Source organism: Prosopis cineraria, unplaced genomic scaffold (genome assembly GCF_029017545.1).
Source record: "Prosopis cineraria cultivar Desert tree isolate PC_DT_omini unplaced genomic scaffold, ASM2901754v1 PC4, whole genome shotgun sequence".
NCBI classification, from domain to species: domain Eukaryota; kingdom Viridiplantae; phylum Streptophyta; class Magnoliopsida; order Fabales; family Fabaceae; genus Prosopis; species Prosopis cineraria.
Genome location: NW_026555335.1, coordinates 18679200 through 18704823, shown reverse-complemented (window position 1 = coordinate 18704823; position 25624 = coordinate 18679200). Strand labels below are relative to the sequence as shown.

Sequence of the window (25624 nt, the reverse complement as noted above, 5' to 3'; positions counted from 1 at the left end):
AAAGAAAGTGTAATTATTTAGATAAAAAAATTCATAAATTTTAAAATGCAAAATGACAAAATGTAGCTCTATGGATTATATAAATAAAAATCAAAGTGATTTAAGAATTAATTTATTCACATTTAACTACATATATACATCAAATAATCAACATGCTTTACACATTAAATTGATTATTTTGACAGTTAATTTATATTTTATTAAAATACTCTAAATATTATGAACCTAAAATTCTGCCACATATTTAGATTGGATGGAGTTATTAAATAGATACATATTAATTAAAATTTAAATATAATTAAACTTGAATTTCAAATAGGTAAAAATAGATTTTTAAACACATCTAAAATTAATAATTCATTCTACACCTAACTCCAAACCTAAATAATATATTTTATATTTTATAAAAAATAATAAAACTTTCCTAACCTAACTCCAAACCTAATTCCGAAACATAGAATTACACAAAAGGTATCTTGAAGCACAAAAATGTGGCAAATCTAAAATTGGACACGTGGCATTCTCTCATAGTCTTAAACTCTATTTTATATATATAATGATTGATTTAAATGTCTACTACTTTCATTTTATGATTAATAATCATCAAAACAAGAATTTACAAGTGAAATTGGTTTATTTGTGAAGAAAAGAAAAATTAGAGAGAATTTCATTAAAGGCTGTTGGATGTGACATGATTTTAATTGAGGATCAAAATATTCTAAAATTTTAACGTAGACTCGGAGGATTGAAATAACAAGTCAAGTTATAATTTTTATAAGTAAACACAACTATTTGTTATTACATAATATTACTTATAAAAACTGTAAGTTAATTTATTATTCTAATAATGTTATTTGTAAAAGTTTCATTTCATGTATGAAAGCAGGAATCTAACTAGCAATTTGTGAATGAGTTGCAAAATAAAAGAACAAGAGTAGAAAAATGCAAGCGATGATATGTTTTAAAATTTATATAATCACTTTTCCTTTATATATTAGCAAAATTCACTCGTAAATCCATTGATGTGAGAATAGGAAGCCACTGGAAGTGGTAATGTGTTTAACAAGTTATATCTTGATTTTCCTTTACAACTTAATGAATTTCACATGCAAATTCATGCTTTGTAGGTTGCAAATTAGGATATGAGTAACAAACTAATAGAAGTGGTGACATGTTTGACGAGCTTTTTCTTTACAAACTAACAAACTTCACTTACAAATTCTTATATTGATAGTTGTAATAATAGGATGATAGTAACAAATGATTTAAGTGAATTCATTGAAAAACCTTTAGTTCTCATTCATAATTATATAAATTTCATTCAATCTTTTGATTCTTTAATATCATTTTCCTTACATATTTTTTTCAAGTGATATTCATATTTTTTTGAAGTTATAACTTTCATTTTTTTCTTGATATTACAAAGACTTCTCAACAACAATAAAAATAAATTGCATGCACTTCCTAAATTTAATACTTTTTTAATTATTTATAATTTAGAATTTGATCTTTCCGGCATTACTAGATGTTTTAATTTGTTATCATTATTTGATAAAAACGTCATCATATCAAGTTGTAATTAAAAAAAAAAAATCCATGCACTAGGTACTCCCTCTATCCCATTTCAATTTTTTTTTTTAACGCCATTTTAACTGCCATTTTATATCATCAGTGGATAGCTAATATTTTTCCAACTCTAAACATAACAATTAATTAATATATGGTCTTGAACGCTGTATAATTGACATAAAAATTTAAAAAAAAAAGATAAAAGACTTAATGAGATTACATCGGGATCCATTAGTCTGGACATATAAATTATGATCCTATTTTTTTTTCCCGAAAAGTAAATGGTATTAGAAATGGCTTTATACACAAACAAATTAATTATTATCATTTTTTATACTTTCTAAAACGTGTAAAACCAAAGTGTGTTAACCTCTTTTAATTTCTATTAAAACAAAGGAAACTGATTTTTCGTACAAAAAACAAGATCTCAAAAACTATATATAATTGTCATTCTAAGGCCTTGTAACATCCTAAAATCTAACTTCTAAATTAATTTAATAAGGTTAATCAAGTAATTGTGAGTGGGATTGAGTTAAGGATAGTTAGAGAAGGCTAATGAACTTTTTGGGTTTTGGTTACAATCTTTAGATTGAGCTGGAACGAAATTAGGCCACTTGAGGTCAACTAGGGAGCAAATTAGATGAATGCTTTATTTGTACCATTCACAGCGGCGTGAGCTGCATGCGTGCAACTTTTGAAAAATTAGAAGAGAAAATGAGAGAAAAGAGGGAATTCATGTTTAGCTCTACTAGGGCTACAGATTTTAGATCTTTGGGAGCATATTGAAGCTTATAATTACCTAAGGTAAGTCTCCAATCCCTTTCCTTCCTCCCACTTCCTTTTTCTTCAAGTTTGTGAATTAGGGTTTGTGGTGGGAAGTTAATTTTTAAACTTATGAAATAATGATTCAAACCCATTAACTTAAATAGAGTTAATGAGAGTTATTTAAGTTATTTAAATTTAGCATTAATAGTTTTAGGTGAAATACCAAAGGCAATTAACCCACTAATTAAACCTTACTGCCATGATAATTAAAGCCAATGTCCCTAATTAGTCATTGGCATGGTAAAATGTGTTTAACCATGATTACTAAAATCAGGACACAAGAAAACTATTTGAAAAAGGAATTCAAATGAAACAATTTTCAAAACCATTGAACTCAAAAATGCACTATATCAAAATTATTAACAAACAAAAGTAAGATATAATCCATTAATTGGGATTACCCCACAGTACAGGGATAAATTGGTTCTTTCATAAAAACAAACATTCACATTATAGTTGACTTCCCAACTCAACAATTCAACTAAGCAATTTTTGAGAGACAAATGGCACATTTCAAACCACAATTTAATCATGAACATTATCATCAAAATCATACATTAGTGTCAATCACAATTTTGCTAAACATGTCACAAGTTGATAAGACTTGGATTAACAAAAACAACTAGACATCTCGCATTCAACAATATTTCAATGCAATATTTAATTCACAATAATTTCACTAGCCTACATAAAAAGCTAGGCAGACAATAAATTAAAGTCACAAAATCAATTACAATCATAGATGCATAATATGTCCCTAAGTTGGCAAATATATATATATATATATATATCCTAGTACACAAATATAAAAGAGGCTATACAAGGTGCAATCTAATTGTAAGCCTCTAAATCCTTCCATTTGCCACTACCTAAAGTGTTACCTATAAATATTAAACACAGAGTGAGATAAACATTTCAGTAATCAAAAAATCCTAAGTTCTAACACATACAATCATAAGCATTAACAACATGTAAAACAATAACTGACAATATTAGATCAAAATAAAAATTTAAATATGTGTGATCAATTAAGTTTCCTCCTTATCTCCTCCTCATTTCTTCTGACTGAGTCCAAGGCTACAATTCATAACTAGAACAATTTGTGTGACTGAACTAGTTCAAGCTCTCCAATGTTAGAGGGGTAACTTGGCCAAAGATCATCGTTGTAATGCCCATCTTAACATTACCAGAACAACACACACCACTATCATAATGATCAAGATTAAGCATATCATTATATTAGGTAACTATAATGGACAAGGGTTTAAAAGAAAAAGTTCAAAAGTTAGGATCCCAATCAATCCTTTCTGAAAAGATGTTCGAACTCAAACAATAATTTAAAACATACATTAATAAGTAGCAGAAGCATGAAAATAAGAATCAACACATTAAATGATAAAAAACAAACAAATTAGGCATAGCCTATAATGCCTCATCCTCCACGATGGATGGCATAGATAGGGGAAGCCCCTCGCTGTGGAGTGCGCTACGGTGCACACATCTTTTGCTATGACACATTTTTACTGTCATAATAGCACTTCCGGACTAACTTTTAAAGTGCACTATTTTACCATCTGATGTTCGATTTGAAACAATTCAAGTATTCATATGTAGCTTTTTGAGCTACTTATCTATTGGCATTAGTTTCATCATAAAATTTTTCACCATGAAAAAGTTGAACATTTAGGCATAAAATGACCCTTTTTTCCCTCAAAACTCACCCCAAGGTGTCCAAACCCCCAACCAAGTGTCAATAGCACTAGTATCACTTAAACCATCTTAAATGGGCCATAATGCACCTAATTAAATCAACAAACAAACAAACATGTCTTTTATACACAATTTGGCCATCCAAACCCCAATTCCATGTAAATCAAGAGGCATAGCAATAATTTCTCATGACAATTTCATGATCATTCATACATATACAATTAACACAATAACGACACTTACACTAATATTTTGACCACTTATAATTCTCATCACAGTATAATATCCTAGGCTGAAATACACCTAAAACACTATATTCTCATGCAAGTATACCCAAAACAATGTATGTCCTAAGTTGGCATAATTTTATAAATAATTTGTTACATAATACCAAAAGAGAGAGCTATACAAATACAAGCTCCTCAAATCCTTAGATGTCTCATATTTCTAAAAAAAGTGATTCAGTTGATGGGATTTGATATGATACTTATGAGATCGATGAGATTCAAATATTTCTCCACAAATGTTTCTTTTTCATCAATTAATATTAGTTGAAGAAATGGAAATTACCCTATTGGTTTGATGAGAAATGTGAAATTAAAAATAAAAAGAAAAAGAGAGAGATCCCTGTTAGGAATGAGATTATGTTTGTTATTTTGAATACCTTTCATAGAAGAAATGAATTGATGTATTTTTTTATTGAATTTCTATCCATCAAGAGGACTGATAGGGCTTGAACCTGCAACTTTTGCCTTGATAAGGCTGTGCTTTGACAAATTGAACTATGATCCCAAAAAAAAGTGTACAACATGCATATTCTTACAATTACATTCAAATCTTTTCTATTTCAATTTTAGATTCAAATTGTCTTTAGTAGTATCTACCTTTCCTTTGTCCCTATCAGAGCCTTTACCCGTAAAAATATAATCACGGGGTGAGATGGTGTCTCAGTAACTAAATAATCTAATATATTAATAAGTATACAAAAATAGCATTGAGTGCATAAAGTGGCAATATAAAATGAGTTCATCAGATACATAACATACACATGCTTGTCATATCCTATTTCATACAATGTATGATCAACACTCTCTGCTTTATATTCTCCTTATTTCCTTTGACTAAATATATGTGTTAGCAACATAATAGGACCAAGTCCATGTGACTGGACCGACTTAAACTTACCAATCATAGGAAACAACCTTAGCTAAAGACACCTTTACCCATTTTGAACCATAGATTCTCTCTTTCTCGAATATTCAGGGTGTCGTATGCCCAATCTATTATCAATATAGTATTGAGACTTCTAAACAATAAGGCTTTGCACAAGGTCTCCACAATGCTAGTGTACCATATGGATTTCATACAATATGTTCCTATAACATTAAGGTGGACTCCCACCCCTCATAATGATCGTGCTCATACTAACCAGTCATACATATCATGTTCATAGGGAATGATCATACAACAAATACTCGCATTTTAAATTTGTATCCAATTTCACAAAGATTTACATATAAGTATAAGTAGGTTTCAAACATAGAAATAATATTATAGTTTAACACCACTTCACACAAGTTTCTAAAATACTAACACTCTTACAATTAAATCACTAGTTTTCATAATAGATTTTATATATGTATACTTTTTCAAAACTCATAACCATTCAAATACACAAGTAAAATGATTAAATTATCAGGTTACCTCAACCTTTTTCTCACCATGGCAAAATAGCTACTCCTCAAGAGTCCACCAGCTCAACAAAGCTTGATTGGTATTTAATCTACAAGATTAAATACTAATAATCAATTTTTAACTCTATATAACCCCTTTTTTAGCCTAAATTTGGGTACCCGTAATATTGAAATTTCCTCTTTAATAATTTCCACACTCCCAACATATTCCATTAACTTCATTTAATATCCAAACACTTAGATAACATTAAATCTCTACCCACATTGCTCCCAATCTTTAGATTTTTTACTTAAAGTTTGTTTAAACCCTAGCCCAAAACTCCAAATCACTATAAAATCCTTAAACCTAGATTTAGAAACCTAATTTAACTTCCTAAGGCTCTATCTAAGCCAATGGGTACAGTTACAACCCAAGGGAGGAAGAAATCAATAGGTATTCTATCCAAATACTCTAAAATTTTGCATTGAGAGAAGGGAGGACGATTAGGAAGCTTACCTGAGTGCTAAGCTAGTGTAAATTGCCTCCAATATGGTCCAAAAGTGAAGCCCTAACTATCCAACACCTTATCTTAAGCTAACTCTTATGAGACTATGTCACATTATACTATTATGCCTTGCTGATGTATTAAAGGATGCTCTCTTCACTCTATCACAATCACTTTCCTAGTAAGTTTTGGTGAAAGTCTTAGTCCCGACGCTATATATGCTACTTTGTTGGCCTCCTAGTTCTAGACCTGAGGGACTTATGTTATTGTCACTTCCTTAAAGTCTTCTAAAATTTAAATGGCCTGACCCCTACATAATACATCACCAAGGCTAGACTCGTACACTTGTACTCACTTGACAAGTGTTTGATGACTAGTTGAGAGTCTTCTTTAATGACTACCTCTTGAGCTTTCAATTATTAAAATATTTCTAGCCCCATTAGTAGTGCTTCATACTCATCTTGGTCGTTAGTACATTCTAAATTTAATTGAAGTGACAGTATTGTCTTTATGCTCATTGGAGAGATTATTATGACCTTAGGCTTGAATGCTCATTCTATTCTAGATCTATCAAACTTAAGTACCCTAGGCCTTAGGTTTATTGAGAATACTAGTAACTCTTTATCTTCTTCTATGACTTCAGCTAAAGGATGATAAGCCAATAAGTCTACTATTGCTTGGCTCTTCATGACTTTTGAGATAAAAATATTAGTGAAAATTTTGCTAAGGCCAAGCTTTATTTTCCTATACATTCTTCATAATAGATTAGTTTAACATGTACTTAATTAAATCAAAATGTGAAAACACATACACAACTAAATGTATTATATAATGTCTCAACTTAGTACAAGTGTAATATAAGGCCAAAAATGATATCTCAATAAGTGAGCATCAAGCCTCAATGAGAGTTAAACACTTATTTAAATAATATACCACCTACTCACGTCCCCTATGGACATGGTGGTGGAAATTAAATACAATAGAAAAAGTGCATTCCCACTCGAGGCTACTAAGACTAAGGCTTTGTTAAATACTCTTTGATCTTTCCAAAGGTAGCCTGATGATGTTCAGCCCACATGAATTTCTCAACGTGCTTAAGCTTTAGGAGCTCAGAGAACTCCTTAGTCTTGCCCACTAAATTTGGAATGAAGCATTTGGGATAATTGATTTGTCCCAGAAACATAGGAGTATAATAGAAGTCAATGAAAGATGCATATGACTATAATAGAAGTCAATGATTAGTCATTTCACTTGAAATCTTAATTTGATTTCTTTCAGTAATCTATTATCTTAATATATGTGTATATAAATATATGAATATATAAAAACATTTATGTAATGCATTTGAGGGGAAGTTTAATATATGGTTTATGAATGTTATATAGAAATTATATATTTATTTATTTACTTATTTTACAATAGAAATATGGATTGAAGGAATAGAATTTCATATATAATTGTGAACATGTATAGAGGGACCAAACATAGCATGCCTATTATTCATGAATTTCATGTTTATGCTTGTTTTTCATGGTTTCTTGCCACTTCAAATTTGTTATTTATCCTTATTGATTATGTGTCCATACCTATTATTCGAGGCCTTTGAGCTGCGCTTGTTGTTTGAGGCCTTCAAGTTGCGCCTGTTATTTGAGGCCTTTGAGCTGCGCCTATTATTCATGACATTTGTGCTGTGTCTGTTATTCATGGCTACATTGTGCCGAATTGGTGATTTACCCATATGGGCACACTACCGATGATAGATATCTTGTGCTACGTTGGTTCCTCTGAATGAACTTGTTTTTTGTAGAAAAAATGCTTTTATTAAATTCTTATTATTGAATTAAAATTAAAAATATCTTTAAAATCTTGTTTTGATTTCTATCTTCAATACTACAAATATATATCCGTGTCAATTTATATGTACTTTAAATGTTAAAAATTTTAAATTATCAAGGCACAGCTCTCATCTTGGGAAATTAAATTCTTATTTAATTATTCATTTATATTTTAAATATTTTAATTATGAATTTTTTTATTATGTACTTATTAAATTATTTGTATTTTAGATAATAGAAATGTACTACCTCCTACACCTGCATTAGAAAGAGGATCTCTTGCTGGATAGTTGTAATTTTTGTTGTGTTCTAGACATATTAATGGTAAATTTATTTTATGATGTTGTTGTAAAAACAAATTATTATTATAAAATTAGAACCAATATGCCCATTTATTTGATTTGTATTGTTTAAAGATTGAGAGAAGAATTTTTATATCTTGTTCAAACTAAAGTTGATTGACTATTCTAAACATTTTTATTTTCATTTTAATAATAATAATAATAATCCAACTCTTGAAGGAGTTAATACTGAATTTTTTGCACGTTAATTGTCATTATACTAATGTAGTCATTTTTCCTTCAAGTGTAATTAGAAACACTATACATTGATCAGGCTGATGAAATGAAGTTTATCTTGTATTTCATGCGAGTCATGCTTGTTTTTAAGGGGCATGACAGACAGTACCATAAATAAGTGATGAATCTATCTGCTGCATAGTTTACAATCATATAAGATTGATCTAAGAAACTATACACATAGAAAGCTGAAATAAATGTGTGTACATATAAGTGCTTAGATTGATCTTAGTGTGTTATGCGCACTTTTATAAATATTTGGGTGTATATATATATATATATATATTAAACGTAGAATTCATATAAAAAGGTAAATTTAAGAGACAAAATGTTTCCTTGTAATTCAAATTCCTTAAAACTCTAATAATTAAAAAAAACTTATCTTGTTGAAAAGTAGTAGAATAATATAATGTTATGTTTGGATGTATCTAGATTTGTATTTGAATTTGAACCAAATCAATTGTTTTGGTAATTAAAAATGTGTAATATAAAATTTGAATTGAATGTGTAATATAATGTATAAATTTAAATTTGACTCAAATCCAAATCCTACCTTAATCTTTTTATAATATAAAATTCTTTCTAAATTCTTATTATTTTAAATTTTTATTTAAGTCTCTCTTTTGCTTCGCATTTGTTCGTTGACTTCACTGCCTTTTCAATTGGCACCATTAGTTTGGTTCTGATAGAAATTGGGCATCAACGGTCCAATTCTAGTTGAAGACAAAGGTTTGATCCCTTCGGCATCAGTAGTCCAGTTGAGACTGGACCACTGTCATTCAAGTTCCCTTTAAATTTAAATATAGAATTTGAAATTTTAATTAGAATTCAAACAAAGAATTTTAATATTAAATCTAAATTTTTTTATATCATCCAAAAAGAGAATTTAAAATTTATGAATTTTAAATGTGAGATATCAAATATGAGATTTTAAATTTAGATTTTAAACTTAAATTTATCCATCCAAATGCAACCTAATTGTATATACTCCCCCGTAGCAAATTATAAGGTATTTTTGAAAGAGTTTTTCCATTTTAAAATATAAAACACTTTGTATAGATTAAGGTTTCATTAAATGTATCAATTTTAATATTATCTTTTCTCTCTTTATAATTAATTTCTATATCTTCTCTTTTTAATATATTAAATGATGGTTATTTTTAAAAGTTTATATTTTTATTTTAAAAAGATAAGGTTGTTAAATGTATTTAATGAGATTTATTAATATTTAAAATTTTATTTAAAAGTGTCTTATAATTTGAGACAAATGGAGTAATATATACACACACCCCTTGTCAAATATTTTAGAAATACCTTGATGTGTGCGCGTCAGTACTTATAATCAAGGAAAGAAGAATTCTTGAATATAATTATGAGTAAAGATAAATACATATAATATAGTAGAACCACATAGACATACACTCTAGATATGTTTCATTGTATATAATATAATGAAAGATTCTAACATATATGAGATAACGATTGCCGTTTTAATTTTAATTACATAATAAATTTCATCTTATCATTTGCTAACTTATTTCCCAAGTCGTCTTATCATCTTCATAAATTTTATCTTATCACTTATTGTCCTGTTCTGGCAGCCAACTTGTCTTTCTGGTTTCTTGTGTCCATCCCAATCCACTTCTTCTTTAATTATTATGTTTATTATCTATTACTTAGATTAATAATAAGAAATATTATTATTATTTATATATCATTATTTTATAAGATATTATATATTTTATCCCTTAATGATTAAACATAAATACTTCAATTTCAAATATACAAGTTATTCTTTTACTAATTAATGTTTTAAAATTTTGGTTATATACTTCTTTTAGTCTTATTTATAGGGCAGAAAGAGAAGAATTTCTTTAATCATATTTATAAGTTACGTCATTAAATTTTCATAACAAATTTTTTTTTACCCTCCATTAAATGTTGAAGAGAGAAAATATATTATTAAAATATGTATATTTAATAAAAGCAAAGTTGAGAACTTATTAAATTTTAAGACATAATAAATTTTAAAGTTTTTCTTGATACTGATAAAATATGTTAAAAGTGACTTATAAATAATATTATAGAAGTAAATCATTATATATCTTTTTTTCCATTTAATTATAAATGTTTAAATATCATTCTCAATGATCATAAATAGATGGTTGGGATATTTATGGACTGAAAAGTAGGCATTGATTATTGATGCTTATTTTAGAATAAATGAGCATATTAGCTCTTAAACTATAAGTCTAAAACTAGATGAGATCATAAACTCATTTTTTATATAATATTTCTCTTCTATTTTAAAAATGATGCAATCTAATTTCTGTTGTTAATAAAAGTTAACTTTAACAGGTTAGTCAACAAGAAAATGACATAAAAGAAACTCAAAAATTACAAAAAATTACAGTAAATAATCAAAAAATTACAACAAGGACCCAAAAAATCACAAAAAAACGACCAATTTTTTTCTTTTTTGTAATTTTGATGTCTTTTTTTATCATTTTCTAATCAATTGATAGTTACAGCTAATTTTTATTAACAATCGAAGTCAAATTGTATTATTTTCAAAAGTTAAAGGAAATATTACATAAAAAATAAGTTTATAAGGTCCCAAACAATTTTGGACCTATAATTTAACCTTTATGTTGGCCTTTCATTTTTGCTACCCTTTTTATATATTTTTAGGGCCAAAATTTATTGTGAAATGTTTTAAAAATCAGATTGAATGTTAAAATGGAAAGCAAGTCTCAATTTTTATAGTTTAATCAATTAGATCGGTGGTCCAATGGCATAATAATTAAATAAGCATTAAATGTATATAATATATATTATATGTATATTATATGTAAAAGAAATAAATCCATAGTATATCCAATTATTAATAAAATAACATAATAACATAATATGAGTATAAATTAATAATATTGTAAATTATAATTTTATAATTTATTAAATATAGGTGAATTTTGATTATATTTGGCATGATTAAGTTTAAAAGGATATATACATTTGCATTTATAACTGCATCTTTCAAGAAAAATGATCCCAATAACACACACACACACTTGTGAAGGGCCTAAAATAAAATTGCCTTTTAAAATGGTCTTTTTTGTTTTTTTGCCTTCTGGGTTTTAAAAGTTTTTTTAGCTTTATATATATATATATATATATATTAGATTCAAATTCCTTCAATTTTTGAAAACCACTCCAGTATCCAAATTAACTCTAGGTTTGGATTCAACGGCAGCAATCATAAAAATAATTTTTTATTCAAATAGAGTAGCAAGTCCAGTCAACAATTCAATTAATCAAACTGTCGAATTTGATTTAAAACTATGTTTATTGTCACATCTGTAATATCATTCTCGTGCCAATTTGTTAGTCATACACACCTTAAATAGCCCCAATTTTTTTTTACTCTTTATAAAAAAATAATAAAATCTCTCAAATTATATGAATAATAATTTAATTTTTTAAAATATTATAATTTTACTGTCAAGAAATTTTATATCAAGAATATCATTTTACCTTTATTAATATGTTACGATTTTTTTGTTCAATTTTTACAAATTTTGAATAAAAGTTATTATTCTTTAAATAAAAGTTGTGATTATGGCTTGCTATTTTAAGAATATTTTTTTCAATAATAAAAATTTCACTTAACAAGATGTAATTTCTCATTTAACTATTATAATTCACAAAATAAAAATTATTATTCTTTAAGTAAAAGTTGCAATTAGCCTTGTTTTTTAATAACACAATTTATATTTGATAAATTATAATTTTTTATTCACCTCTTATGATTTATAAAATAAAAATTATTATTTTTAAGCAAATGTTATGAATAGGGGTTGTTTATTTTAATAAAGATAAAATAATATTTTTACTTTAAAATTTAGTGACATAAGAGTCTTTAAATACTTCAATAAAAAATAATTTAAAAAATTTTATTAGTATTTCCTCTTTTATCAACCCCTATTTTTCTGTACAAAGTGGAGGATCAATAAAAAGAGATTAATTAAGAATTCTTTGCAGGCTATGATTTATTTTGGATTTTTTTTTGTTTTGTTTTTGGTAGGCAGCTAAGGAGATGACATCAATGTCTGACGTGTAGCTTGGGGTCGTCCCTCTATTTATGATGCAATTTTCAACTCCATTGGTTGAAGTCCTAAAATGAATTAATGGCCAAAAAAAATCGTCATGAACGATGATTATACTGAGCATAAATATGATACGATGTTCACCTCTTTATTTTCAACGAAATGATATGATATTTATTGAATGAGATTTTTTCTAATTTGAATGTTACTCCGTTTGACACAATTTAGAAAATATTTTTTTTGACAAAATTACACTTTTTAATAAAATTTATTAAATATAGTTTACAATATTATTTTTTCAAAATAAAAATCTAATTTTTGAAAGCATTTTTATTTATAAAAGAATATTATGGAGAGAAAATATAATAAAAAAAGCAATATTAAAAAAATATAATTACTAAAAATTTTTTTGTTATGAAAAATGTTTTGTATTTTAGGACATTGAATCTTTCTAAAAATATATCTCATAATTTGAAAGGGAGTATTAAAAAATTAACTTGAGATATTATCCCTCTTTGGATAAGTATAACTTTAACTTTTAATTCATCTATAATTTTATAATTTATAACTAATATAATGTGTTGTAAATTTTATATTTTATATTGATGATATAGGACATGCTTGGTTAAACTTAAATTATATAAAAATTACCAAAAAGTAAAATTATGTTCATTTGTTTTGGGAAAAATATAGTATTTGCTTGGTGCTGTTTTTTATTTTTATGCTCTCAAAATAATTATGTATAATAAATTTTTACAATAATTTTTAAAAATAAAAAATAAAAAATTACATTTGAATCATTATTTCAAAAACTATATCAAAAGCGGTGAATTAAAAGGTGTAAAAATTATTTATTTTATTAATATAATTATCGTTAATGGAAACACAATATTTTCTGGCTTTTCCCTAATTTTGTTTTGTAGAATTAAAAGTAACAAAACATCATGAAGATATTTTGAGTTTTTAGTGTTTTACAATAACTTTAATTTTTTAAAAAAATAAATAACAAAAAATATATTTTTAAATAATTTTTTTATTTTATATTGTTAAAAAAAAACTTTTTTGAAAACAGAAATTCAAGCATGCCCATAAACACTTTTACTCTGTCATTTTTTTTATTACCTGTTATATTTCTCTAAAAATTGACATTAATAATTGATATTATATATTAAATGAATATAAAATATTCATTCAATTATATTAATATTAAAAATTAATTAATTAAAGAAATAATATAGAACCATTTTTTAAAAAAACAAGATAAAATAATTATTAATTATTAAATTTAATTTGTTTTTATTGAGGCGTAAGTCCCATACAAGGGATATTCTTACCGTATTGAATGAACTTTTGAGTCAGAATCCTAACGCGCTCTTATCACTATCTCTGTTGTTTTTCGGAGTCCACGCTGGAGCGTCTTTCGTTCCTTTCAGGTTGGGTAATTCGTAACTATTGCCTTCACAGATCGTACAAAAGTCCTCTGGTCTGTGATTCTTCCACGTATTCGTGGTTTTGGCGTTCCCAGTGAGTTGCTTTGTTGAATTTCGAGGATTCTTCAGGTGTAAGTCGATGAATTCGGATTCTTCCTAGCTGATCTATTTTCTGGCGCTTGAGTTTCTTCTCCGGTTTGCTGAAGTGGGCGCGCGCGCGGCTCAGCTCCGTTTTTGCGTAGACCACGCGTCAGTGGAACTCAACTGTAGTACGGGCAACAAGGAGATCCTGGTTCTTAACATCAAACCCTTTCTGTGATAGGTATCTGAAATTCTGTTTTTTTTTAATCCCTTTTCGTGGAAATTTCTTACTGGAAGGCTTGGCCGTAACTGGTGGTGATGTGTGAGAAGTTGAAGTTGCAGCAACTTTCGGTGGCTTCATTGGCTATATGATTGACTCCTTGGCCGGCGGGGTTTTTGTTTTCTTAGCCTATTGGGTGATTTCGACTGATAATTTGGTTGGCTGCTGAGTATGTTTCAGATATGAGACCATTAAGTCTCTGGGTTTAGACACTTCCTGAAGAAGGATTCTTTGAGGATTAAGTTTGACGTGTTTGGCTATAATATACTACTTGAATAGGATTTTTCTAATTATGTTTGGTTGGTCTACATGTCCTCCATTGATTGACAACAGTGAAAAGCTTTCAATATCTATTTGGACACTAAAGTGCAAACGAACTGGTTAAGAATGGCTATCACTGCTTTGGCTTTTATGCTATTACTGCAGTTGCCAAGAATTTTTGGCTTTGGGGATTTCTTACAGTCAAAGGGTTGTGGTGCGAACTGGGTAGCCTATTCTTATTCTCATGGTCAGGAACTATTCTACATAAACGGGAATGTTGTTAACAAAGACACTTTCTGCAAGGCCCTTCAGCTGTATATGGTAAATGGTTGTGATGCCAAGTGCTATTTTGCAAGTACAAGCTGTGGGCTGGAAGTTTCTTTTGGTATGGAATATTGAACTTTGTGATAATTTGTTGAGTACAATTTAGAAAAAACCGTTGTGCTCATTTTTGTAGATGTTCATTTATATGAGCCTTTTCTTTTTTTAAACATATGTATTGATTTTTTGTACTTGTGCGGTTAATTTACCTTCAAATGCAGGGAGAAAGCTTTTGCAGAAGGATATAAGCAATAACTCAACATTCCCAGGCCACAAGAATGTTTCTAAGCCTCTATCAACCCCAAAAGTTGGTATAGTTGCAAGTGGAGTTTTGTTTGTATGCTGTGTTTTTCTTTGTCCTTGTTTCTATGGGAAGAGACAAAAGGCCACTGCTTCCAAGGATCCAAATTCAAGTGAGCTGATATTTCTATATGAAATTATTATCTTTTTCTGGACATTTTTAATTGGAAATGTCTTAAAAAACTTTCATGCCAGGCGTAGGTGCATTCAAGTAATGATAACTTCCTGGACGCTTCATAACATTTTGTTATCATACTATATTAAATTTTCCATTTCTATTATTAACTTATACACTCCTTTAGTCCTTTTGTAGCTGGTGCTTTCTGTTATGCTTTCTTTTCTTTTCTCTTTTTCCTATGCCCTTAGAATGAAAAATAATGGGCAATTTGCTTTTGTAGTGGATTCAGCTTCCTCCCAGGAAGGAAACTCTATTTCTGAGAAGAGCCATGGCGGCTCTCTTCATCGGGTACCACCTAGTCCTTCAAGATTTTCAATGTCTCCAAAACCCAGTAGACTTGGGCCACTACATCTCAGCTTGAATCAGGTTGTAAAAGCTACTCATAATTTCTCAAATAAATTACAAATAGGAGAAGGAGGTTTTGGGACTGTCTACAAGGCTCAGCTAGAAGGTGGCCAGGTTGTGGCAGTAAAACGTGCCAAAAGGGTACAAACTTTGTCTTAATTTGTGGCTGGAAATTCTTCATTCCTGTAAACGTGGGAATACTAATGCTTTAAATTGTGTTTTATCAGTGATTTTGTTTGTCAATTGTGTATTATAAAGTGCTTGGACCATTTGAACCACTGAGCATATAGCTCAGATTGTTGGAAAAGGTTTAAAACACCTTCAATTGTGAGATGCATCCATCTAAAATTGGGTCAAATTTGCAGAAACAGAGAAAATTATGTTTCTTATCCTACCCTTCAGCAAGTTATTCCTAGTTTAAACACATGAATAAACACTGGAAACCTCGGCCTTTAGGACTTCATCTAATCTAGTGGCCTTTTCAATTCATTGTATTTGGTGAAGATGCTAGTTACACCAAACTAGTAATTAATGTGACTTAAAAAATCTAGCTTCCCAGGGAGAACATAATATTGTAATCTAGCAAGTAATTTGCTCGTTTTTCGTTGATTCAATCAAATATTGAAACACAGAAAAGTGAAAAACAGAACAAACAGTAGAAAAATTGCAAAGGAGAGTATAGGCTGTGGAAGGTCAATGAGTTCTAGGTCTGTATTTCTTCTTTTACCGTAGAAAATATATGCTGTTAAGACTTATAATGGAATTCCAGTTATAGTTCTTTTCCCTATGCTAACATGAATAAATTGCATAGGAACATTTTGAGAGTTTGAGAACTGAATTCAGCAGTGAAGTTGAACTTCTGGCCAAAATTGATCACCGAAACCTGGTGAAGTTACTAGGTTACATTGACCAAGGAAATGAACGTCTTCTTATTGCAGAGTATGTCCCTAATGGCACTCTTAGAGAACATTTGGATGGTAAGCTCAGGCACTTTTGATATTGACCAATGATTGTACCTCTATAAAAAGCTAATTTAGAATATTTGGTGGATGTTCCTTGCAGGTTTGCGTGGAAGGATCCTTGACTTCAATCAGCGCCTTGAAATTGCCATTGATGTTGCTCATGGCTTGACCTATCTACATCGTTATGCAGGTCAGACATCCTTCCACTTGAGCTATTCTTTTCACCTTCTCCACGTTCTCCACAGAAGCTGAATATCAGACATTTGAATCTAGACTTCAATTCAGAGTGTAAATGAGTGGAGTGAAGCCTGAATCAAAGAAAATCATTTTAGGCATGATTGTTTACCTTTTTTTAAAAAAAAAAGGAAAATATAACTTAGTTCCTGAACTTTCTCTCAATTATTGATTCAATTGTTGAACTTCAACTTAGAACAATTTAACTCTTGAAATTAATCAAGTTAAGAAATTATAAGGACTAAGTTGTTCCAAGTTAGAAAACCATAAGAACTGGCTATTCTATTATGGGTCAAATTGCTAGGTGTAATAGTTAATAAAAGAATAGTAGGAATATAATAGAATAGTTGTCAATTCTGTTATAGGATGGATGTCTGTTTGGGAGAGTCAGTTTGTTAAGAGTCGCTGTAAATGCCTATATTAGCTTGTAACAGGGGAATTTGACAATTATGTCAGTTGATGCTTGTCTTTCTCTTCTTCTCGCTACCTGCTATCTTCCTTTCTACTACCACAAACACTGATAAATATTTTATACCTGGGGACAATGGACTCGCAATGCCATTGTGTAGTTACTTATTTATTTATTTATTTTTAATATAGCATGGTTCATGCAACATATCTTGTACTCCTGGATATTCATCAATTTGTGAAAAGTTTCTTGACTTCTTGCTTATCGTAGAACAGAAAAGCCAATTATCCATAGAGATGTGAAATCATCCAACATTCTTCTAACGGAAAGCATGAGAGCTAAGGTAGCTGATTTTGGATTTGCAAGACTTGGTCCAATGGACTCTGATCAAACACACATCTCTACTAAAGTGAAGGGAACAGTTGGCTACTTGGACCCAGAATACATGAAAACATATCAGCTTACTCCCAAGAGTGATGTTTATTCATTTGGAGTTTTGCTTATAGAAATTGTGACAGGCCGCCGTCCTGTGGAGGTAAAGAAGCCTGTTGAAGAGAGGGTGACACTGAGATGGGTAAATTCATATCCTTTTCTTATCTTCTCTACTTCAGATTAATATCTCATTATATGTCATGATTTTACTGGTTTTATATTTGTTTATTGTCCTAAAAGAAGAATGACGTTGATGGCGGCGCTGTAAACTGGTGTGATTTCATCCTAGACAACTTTTTCTGTCGAAGGTTTCCTACCAAGTCCAATTTTTCGCGCATGTTTTAATGGTTTTGAATGTGTTAAGTGAATTGATGTAAACCCCCCAATGAAATTCTATGCATGAATTCTTGTTAATTAACAAAGCACAACGAGCTTACTGCTGAACAAAGATCATATGATTCTGATCTCTTTCAGGCTTTCAGAAAGTATAATGAAGGAAATGTAGTGGAAATGGCGGATCCTTTAATGGAGGAAGGTATAAATGTAGAGGTTCTGATGAAGATGATTGGTTTAGCAATTCAATGTGCAGCACCGAGTCGAGCCGATAGGCCGGACATGAAATCGGTGGGAGAACAACTGTGGACGATCAGAGCAGAATTCCTCAAGAGTCCAAAGAGGGTGTAATTATTGAAAATATTTCGAGATTGTACTAATTCGATTCAGTGTTCATTACTTTTTGTTGTTATTATTATTATTATTATTCATATCTTCTTTGCACTAGTCCACTACAATAACTTGTGTTCTCAACGGTCTGAAAATTGTAGATTTTAGGTTCGGTCTCCTTTTACATGATGTGCTTGTGTGCTTCGAGAATGAATTGCCTTATTTTAAGTATTGAGTTTAATTTTATCGAGTGCCAGATTTTGTTTATAACTAAAGATACCCTCTCGAGTTGTTAGATCTGGATATTTTAATTAAAAAGCATAATTATTGATTTTTATAGTATTATTGTGTTTAGTTATTGGTTCTTGTACTTTTTTTCAATGTTTTAGGTGTTTTTAATTTTCCCCCCCCATACAACATTCTTCCATCTATTTTTAAATGTTCTTATAGGAACGCTGATATGGCATTAGTAGAGTTATATTATTTGTGGTGTAATTAACTATGTTAAATCTTATATTGAATGTTAATATAAAGATAAGGTAACAATTTAATTAAAAAATGAAAATAAAAGGAATGCTTAAATGACAAAAGCATGAAATCTAAAAGTTATCTAAAAGTTAATATAAAGATAAGGTAACAATTTAATTAACTAAGTTGGACAGGATAATCAAAATTTTACATAGCCTTATCTAAAATGAACAATTAGGGAGACAAAAGATAACAAAAAGGTAGGATTAGGGAATAAGCCAAAGGACAACTGTCTAGGGGCATCTAGCATGGAATGCATTTTTAATAATACAGCCTAGCTACATACATGTATGGCCATGCAAGCAACTACAACTCTGGATACTTCTTGCAACCAGGCTGTCGTCATCCATGATGACAAAGGCACTCCGTGAAAGCAACCCCAAGACCCCCCCCCCCCAAAACTTTGGGCCGCTCTCCAGTGTCTCAAGGCCAACCTTCAACTATTGGGCAAGTAGCACCTCAGCCCAAACGTCTTGATCTTGAGGTAGATAAACGTGGGCAGAAAACTCTCCGTTAGGCTTCAAATTCACAAGCTTAAAGACAAACCCAGTGACAATGGTGCTGGACCTTTGTTCGGGAATTGAAAGAAATTGCTCACGGAATGCATGAGGAAGTTGCAGAAAATGTTAAAGACGAGGCTATTGCCATGCTGGTTGAATGGGTGGATTTTATCTCAAACCCAAAGCAATAAATTATGCTTTATTTATGTCTATTATCGATTGGAACTGCCAAGGAGCCTTAGATAAGAGGCTCCCCTCTATAATTAAATCCTTTTGTTTCTAACTTTAAACATGTAATCTTTGTTCTTATACAGCCAGGCATTTCAGGGGTAAAGGCTGATAAAGTAATTAAAAAAAATTGGTCTTCCTCATTTTCTATTAAGTGTCTTGGTAATGTTAGGAGACATTACATGCATCACCTCTCAAACTCGTGTGATATAAATGGACAAAACCAACCTATGTAAGTGATGCCCTAAATTAAGACTTAAATTATCATACTAACTATGATTAATCAAGAACTAACCCAAAAATATTATCCTATAAGAGATTAACCTAAACAAGTCATCAACATGTATCTTCACAAATTATTTAAAATAAAGAGATCCCAAGTTTTTAAAATATTTCAATAACTCACACAATTTAATTAAACCTGTGTAGAAGCATAAAATTGATTAAGCATTAAGAAACACATTTCAAGATGGGAGAAAAACTTTTACCTTTATTTTCTCTCTGTGTCCTACTACACATAATATATATATATATATATATATTCACTAACATAACACTTAGCCACTCAAACCTTTCCATAACTAGTAGCGGAGGACTAAGGTCTCATTCACATTTATCACAATGATTATTACTTAGTTATCATACTCTATATATCATCTATTAATCAATAGTTCATCACATGTATGAATTTCTATTTTCATTCATGTATAGTCAATATCAATTCCTAACCCTTGGACATTAAAAATACAATGGGAGACCATAGTAATATTCAAGTTCTACTAACATTCAATTTTTTTTTTCATATAATAACTATTTCCACTTACACAAATATTTTGGGCCACTAATATAAATATAGGCACCAAACCACATTCCTAAAGGCCCAAAATACACTTTCATCCAACACAAAATTCATAATGCAAGTGGATCAAGAATATATTGTTCTAGTTGGCAATATCATAAATTATATACACGTATCAAAATAAAAAAAAGGAAGGTCTACAAAAGTAATTATTATCACTTGGCCTAATGCTCATTTCTTCTATTCATCTCAAATGACCTAGCTCCTGTAATATGTTAAAAGAGAGGGGTGAGTACAACCACTCAATAACTAATGTACATCTAAGTTATATAAATGTATGATAATTAATCATGAATACAAGTGGCTGATAAATTTATCAAGATAACTATGTAAACAATCACATCAAGATCATGTTAATCACGTTAACATCTAACTCAAATAAATAATTTCAAAAATAAAGTCAAGTATAAAATTAGCACAATTGCCCATAAGTACTAAATGTTCGTACAAAATTGACACAAGTGGCCACATATACATTATTCACATATTTAACACATGTTTTCATTTTTACAATTACAATCATAGCATAGCCATCAATCACTCAAATGGTATAATAATAATAAAATGCATGATCAATCTCTTTCGTATATCCTCCCTTATTTTCTCTGACATGAAATCCATGGACCAACAATCAGAAGGAATCATCCATGTGGTAAGACTACCTAAGACCTTAATCACCTCATAAGAACTATCAGGCCAGGGTTACCTTACACACTTATGAACATGATTTCCCCTAAATCACACACTATAAGGCGCCATACCCAAGACTAGCTCTACCCAAAAGTCCAAGTAGGCCAATAAGGTTAAGTCCCTTAATAAGAATAATGCTATAATACCTTACAAGATAAGTAGCAGTTATAACACCTAAGATTATTCATTAATAGCCAAGTACCATATGAATTTTGCACAATTACTAGCTCCTTCACCAAGGCGAACTCCCACCATATGATCATACTTATGAGAAAATCCATTTCAATAACTCATATATGTAATTCACAATTAACCCACATGTTCCTTAATTTTCATGCTTAATAAGCATCAAGAATCATCATATCTCAATCATACCTCATGCGTCATTTTTCATGTTACTACATAAATCACATTAGCATCATATGAAAACTCAATATGCTCATACACAATTCATTACTATGTACAATCCACAATTTATAATCAAGAGTATGTATATCATTATCAACCCTCAATCTCATTACTCAAATCATGTCACATTATCCCATGAAAGCATAAATTAATATTAATAAGGGTAAAGGGACAAAAATACTCACAGAGTGATCAGTCAAGGGCACTTAGTATTCTAAAGTGAGAAAAGTAAAAAAAATACTCATAACGTTATATGGGTGGGTGCAAAAGTGATCAAACCATTAACTTTGACCTAACACTGTTAACTTTGACTGTTAAATGGTGACTATGCATGCCACATGTCAGTTTTTGCTAACAAGGACTAATAAAAGTGTAAAAATATCCACAAAGTCATTGACCAGGAGCAAAAATACCTACAAAGTCATTAACCATGAGCAAAAATATCCATAACATTTCTAGAGTTAGTGCAAAAGTGATCAATTCATCAAATCCCTTAAATATGGATCGTTTAGCTGACATTTAAGTAAAGTTGATTATTTTTTCATTAATGTAGACAAAAAAATTCCCAAATGAATTTTTATGAATGTTGATTGATTATCGTATGAGTACCCACAACGTTACTTTAATAGGTGCAATAGTGACTAATTTGTCAAAATTCATGTCACATGATTTTTTTCCATCGCCATGTATCTCACCCCCTTCCTTCCTCCCTCTCTACTCATTTTTTTTCTCTGCAAAACTTGAGATTCAACATAGTGAGATAGGTTGTACACAATCAAATATCGAGATTGAGCATACCTCCTATGCTGCCTTACCTTAAGAACATTATCACAACCTTAAGTGATCTTATTCGTGATAGGCTCAAAATTTTCATATGATTTTCGCCACTATTGCAAATAAACAAATGATTTAATTTGATATTCGATTAAAATGATATTTTCTCACATAGTATTCATGCAATAACCAATTAACCTCCAAAGAATTTTATCTGAAAATATTTTTCATCCATATCAGCAAAAAAATGGTCAACTTCTACTTAGATGTTAGCTAAATGATCAACATTTAAGGGATTTGATGGATTGATCACTTTTGCACCAATTCTATAAATGTTATGAGTATTTTTGCTCCTAGCTGACAAGTTTATATTTTTTTCTCCTGGCCAATGACTTCATGGATATTTTTGTCCCTTTATTAGTCCATGTCAGCAAATACTGACACATGGCATGCATAATTAGCAATTAACAGTTAAAGTTAATGGCGTTAGGTTAAAGTTAATGGTTTGGTTATCTTTATACCTACCCATGTAATCTTATAAATATTTTTGCCTTTTTTTCCCACTTTAGGACATTGAGTGCCTCCGGCTAACTACTTTGTAAGCATATATTTGTTTCACAAACATAAACAATTAATTAACACACAATTATATAAAATAGATTTTTCTCAATTACCTCAACCTTTGGATGGTCAAGGGTTACTCCTTGAATTAATACTTTCAAAGCTTTTCAAAGCTTGAATGGTTCCAAATAAAAATTAATCAATAATTAATCATATCTTAATATGTCAATAATATTATTACAAATTTGCACTCATATCCCAACACTTAGATATTTATTTTATTTTATTTCATTTTCTTTTTAAGATCTTAGTCTTAGCCTCTTGAGTTCTAAAAATTAATTTCATATATTTGAATCTATCAACTTGGCTCAATAGCTTCCTTCACAATAATTCATGATATGGAACCCAGACCGGTCGAGTCAACACGTAACCCGACGACCTGGTCTGAGTTTCCTCCTAACCCAATCACTAGTTGATTCAATGTAACTTGATCAATCCAGGATTAGCTCAGGATAACCCAATAGGTTGATCAAGTTGGTTGGGTTATTATTTTTTGTTTGCAAAACCCTTAAAACGATGTTGTTTTAGGGGATTTTTTTTAAGTTTTTAAATTTTGAAATTGAATGAAGAAATTAAAAAAATTAAATCAAAGGCAGAGTAGAGTGCAGACATTCATCTCTTACCCTAACCTAATCATCCAATCGCTCTCATCTTTGTCCCTTCTCCTTTGCTCTGTAACCTCTGCTAGCTGTAAACCTAATCAAATGTTGTAGTTCTTCTCACCATCAATAGCATACAGCCTAATGGCTCTGCTCGGTAGCTCGTGCTCGAGTTTTACATCCTAGCTCGTGCTCGAGTGATGTTGTAATCAACACATCCTAGTGTTCGTCTTTATGAGTCTCATCGTCCACCATCGATGTTCTTTCTCTTCTCACCTTCACTATTGAAGTCTTCTACATCCTATCTCGTACTCGTATTCCCTTTGTATCAAGTCAGTCTTTGTAACTCATGTCTCGTCTTCTCTTCCCTCTCCCCTTTGCATTTTTTATTTTACTTTGGCTAATTGTTACTTTAAGCTTTGAAGTTGAAAATATTACTTACAAAGTTACAATTGCACTCTATTGTTTCTTGATTTAGCTCCTAATTGTTGTTTCTTGAAATATATTTCTTTCACTGCTGAGGTAATTCAATTCCTGATTAGTTCCTTTAGCTTTATTTGTTTATTTTCAATAGCCACTATCTATTTTAAATTTAGCAAGGCATGCTTTTTTTTATTTTTTTATGTCACCTCTTTTGTATTCTTTAATTATGTTTGGCCTTGTTCATGTAGAATACAATTCATTGCTAATATTGATTTAGCTTAAATGAAGAATATGGTTGTTGCTAATATGTTTGGCCTCTTTTCTTAAGTGAAGAAGATGATTGTTATTTTCTTGATTTAGCTCATGATTGTTGTTCCTTTTTGTGATTGTTGTTCTTAGAGATGATTATCAGCTCGTGCCTAATTGTTTCTTAATTTAGCTTTGTTGCTAATTTATTCTTTGAATTTTGCATTTGTGTTGAAAAATGAAATTGAAGCTTGGTCAATATTTTAGCTTGTAGATTAAAATATGGTTACTGTACTGAACATGGATATAGGAAGTAATCCCAATAGTGATGGAAATGAGAATTTCACCCCCAATTCTAATAATCCCTCTCTTAGTGGTAATGACTCAACATCTGGGGCCTCATCTATGCATGGAAGAATTGATCCTGCTTGGGCACATGTTGCCTTAAGAAAAGAGGGCAATAAAAATATATACACTTGCTTTTATTGTGCATCAAACAATGGAAGAGGTGGGATTAATAGAATGAAACAACATCTTGCTAGTGCGAGTGGTCAAGTAACTTCTTGTAAGAAAGTTCCTCATGATGTACATCATAGGATGGTAGTCTTTGACAGGTGGGAGAAAAAGGAAGGTTGATGATAGAAAGGAATAAAAACAAGAACAAGCAGACATTGGGGACCTTGAAACTAATAATCAAATTGCTCCTACTTCAATTAAGACAGTCACTGAGAGAAGTACCAATAAGAGGCAGGCTTCTACTACTTTAGTTGGGAATTATTTTGCCTTAGGACAATTCCTAGTTCCCAACCTGGCATCAAGAGTGTGTTTGCAACTAAAAAAGCACAGTACAATGCAAAAATGGCTATTGTTGAATGGATTATCATCAATTGCATTCCATTTAATGCATTAGATTTCCCTTTATTTCAAAAAGCTATAGATGTTATTGCTTCAATTAGGACAAGGTTCAAACCCCTTAATGCTTAAGAATTTAGAATCAATTTGTTGACATATTGGAAAAAAGAATGTCAATTACTTATTGAGAGTCATTGA

The 25624-nt window shown here is 30.1% G+C and overlaps 1 protein-coding gene across 1 annotated transcript; it reads left to right on the top strand.

The window, feature by feature from the left end:
* Nucleotides 1–14162: 14162 nt before the first annotated feature.
* Nucleotides 14163–18799, top strand: LOC129309458 (calmodulin-binding receptor-like cytoplasmic kinase 3). The gene is made up of 8 exons (XM_054951045.1): nt 14163–14554; nt 14927–15239; nt 15397–15588; nt 15874–16139; nt 16810–16975; nt 17061–17150; nt 17879–18177; nt 18510–18799. The coding sequence occupies exons 2-8, from the start codon at nt 14981–14983 to the stop codon at nt 18717–18719; spliced, it is 1482 nt and encodes a 493-aa protein (XP_054807020.1). The 5' UTR covers nt 14163–14554; nt 14927–14980; the 3' UTR covers nt 18720–18799.
* Nucleotides 18800–25624: the final 6825 nt, after the last annotated feature.

What these genes read in the sequence shown, in the direction of transcription:
- LOC129309458 (XM_054951045.1), top strand. Translation starts at nt 14,981, where the DNA reads ATGGCTATCACTGCTTTGGCTTTTATGCTATTACTGCAGTTGCCAAGA. An exon ending in CAGTAAAACGTGCCAAAAGG is followed by an intron (nt 16,140 to 16,809) that starts GTACAAACTTTG and finishes TAAATTGCATAG; the next exon opens with GAACATTTTGAGAGTTTGAG. An exon ending in CTATCTACATCGTTATGCAG is followed by an intron (nt 17,151 to 17,878) that starts GTCAGACATCCT and finishes ATCGTAGAACAG; the next exon opens with AAAAGCCAATTATCCATAGA.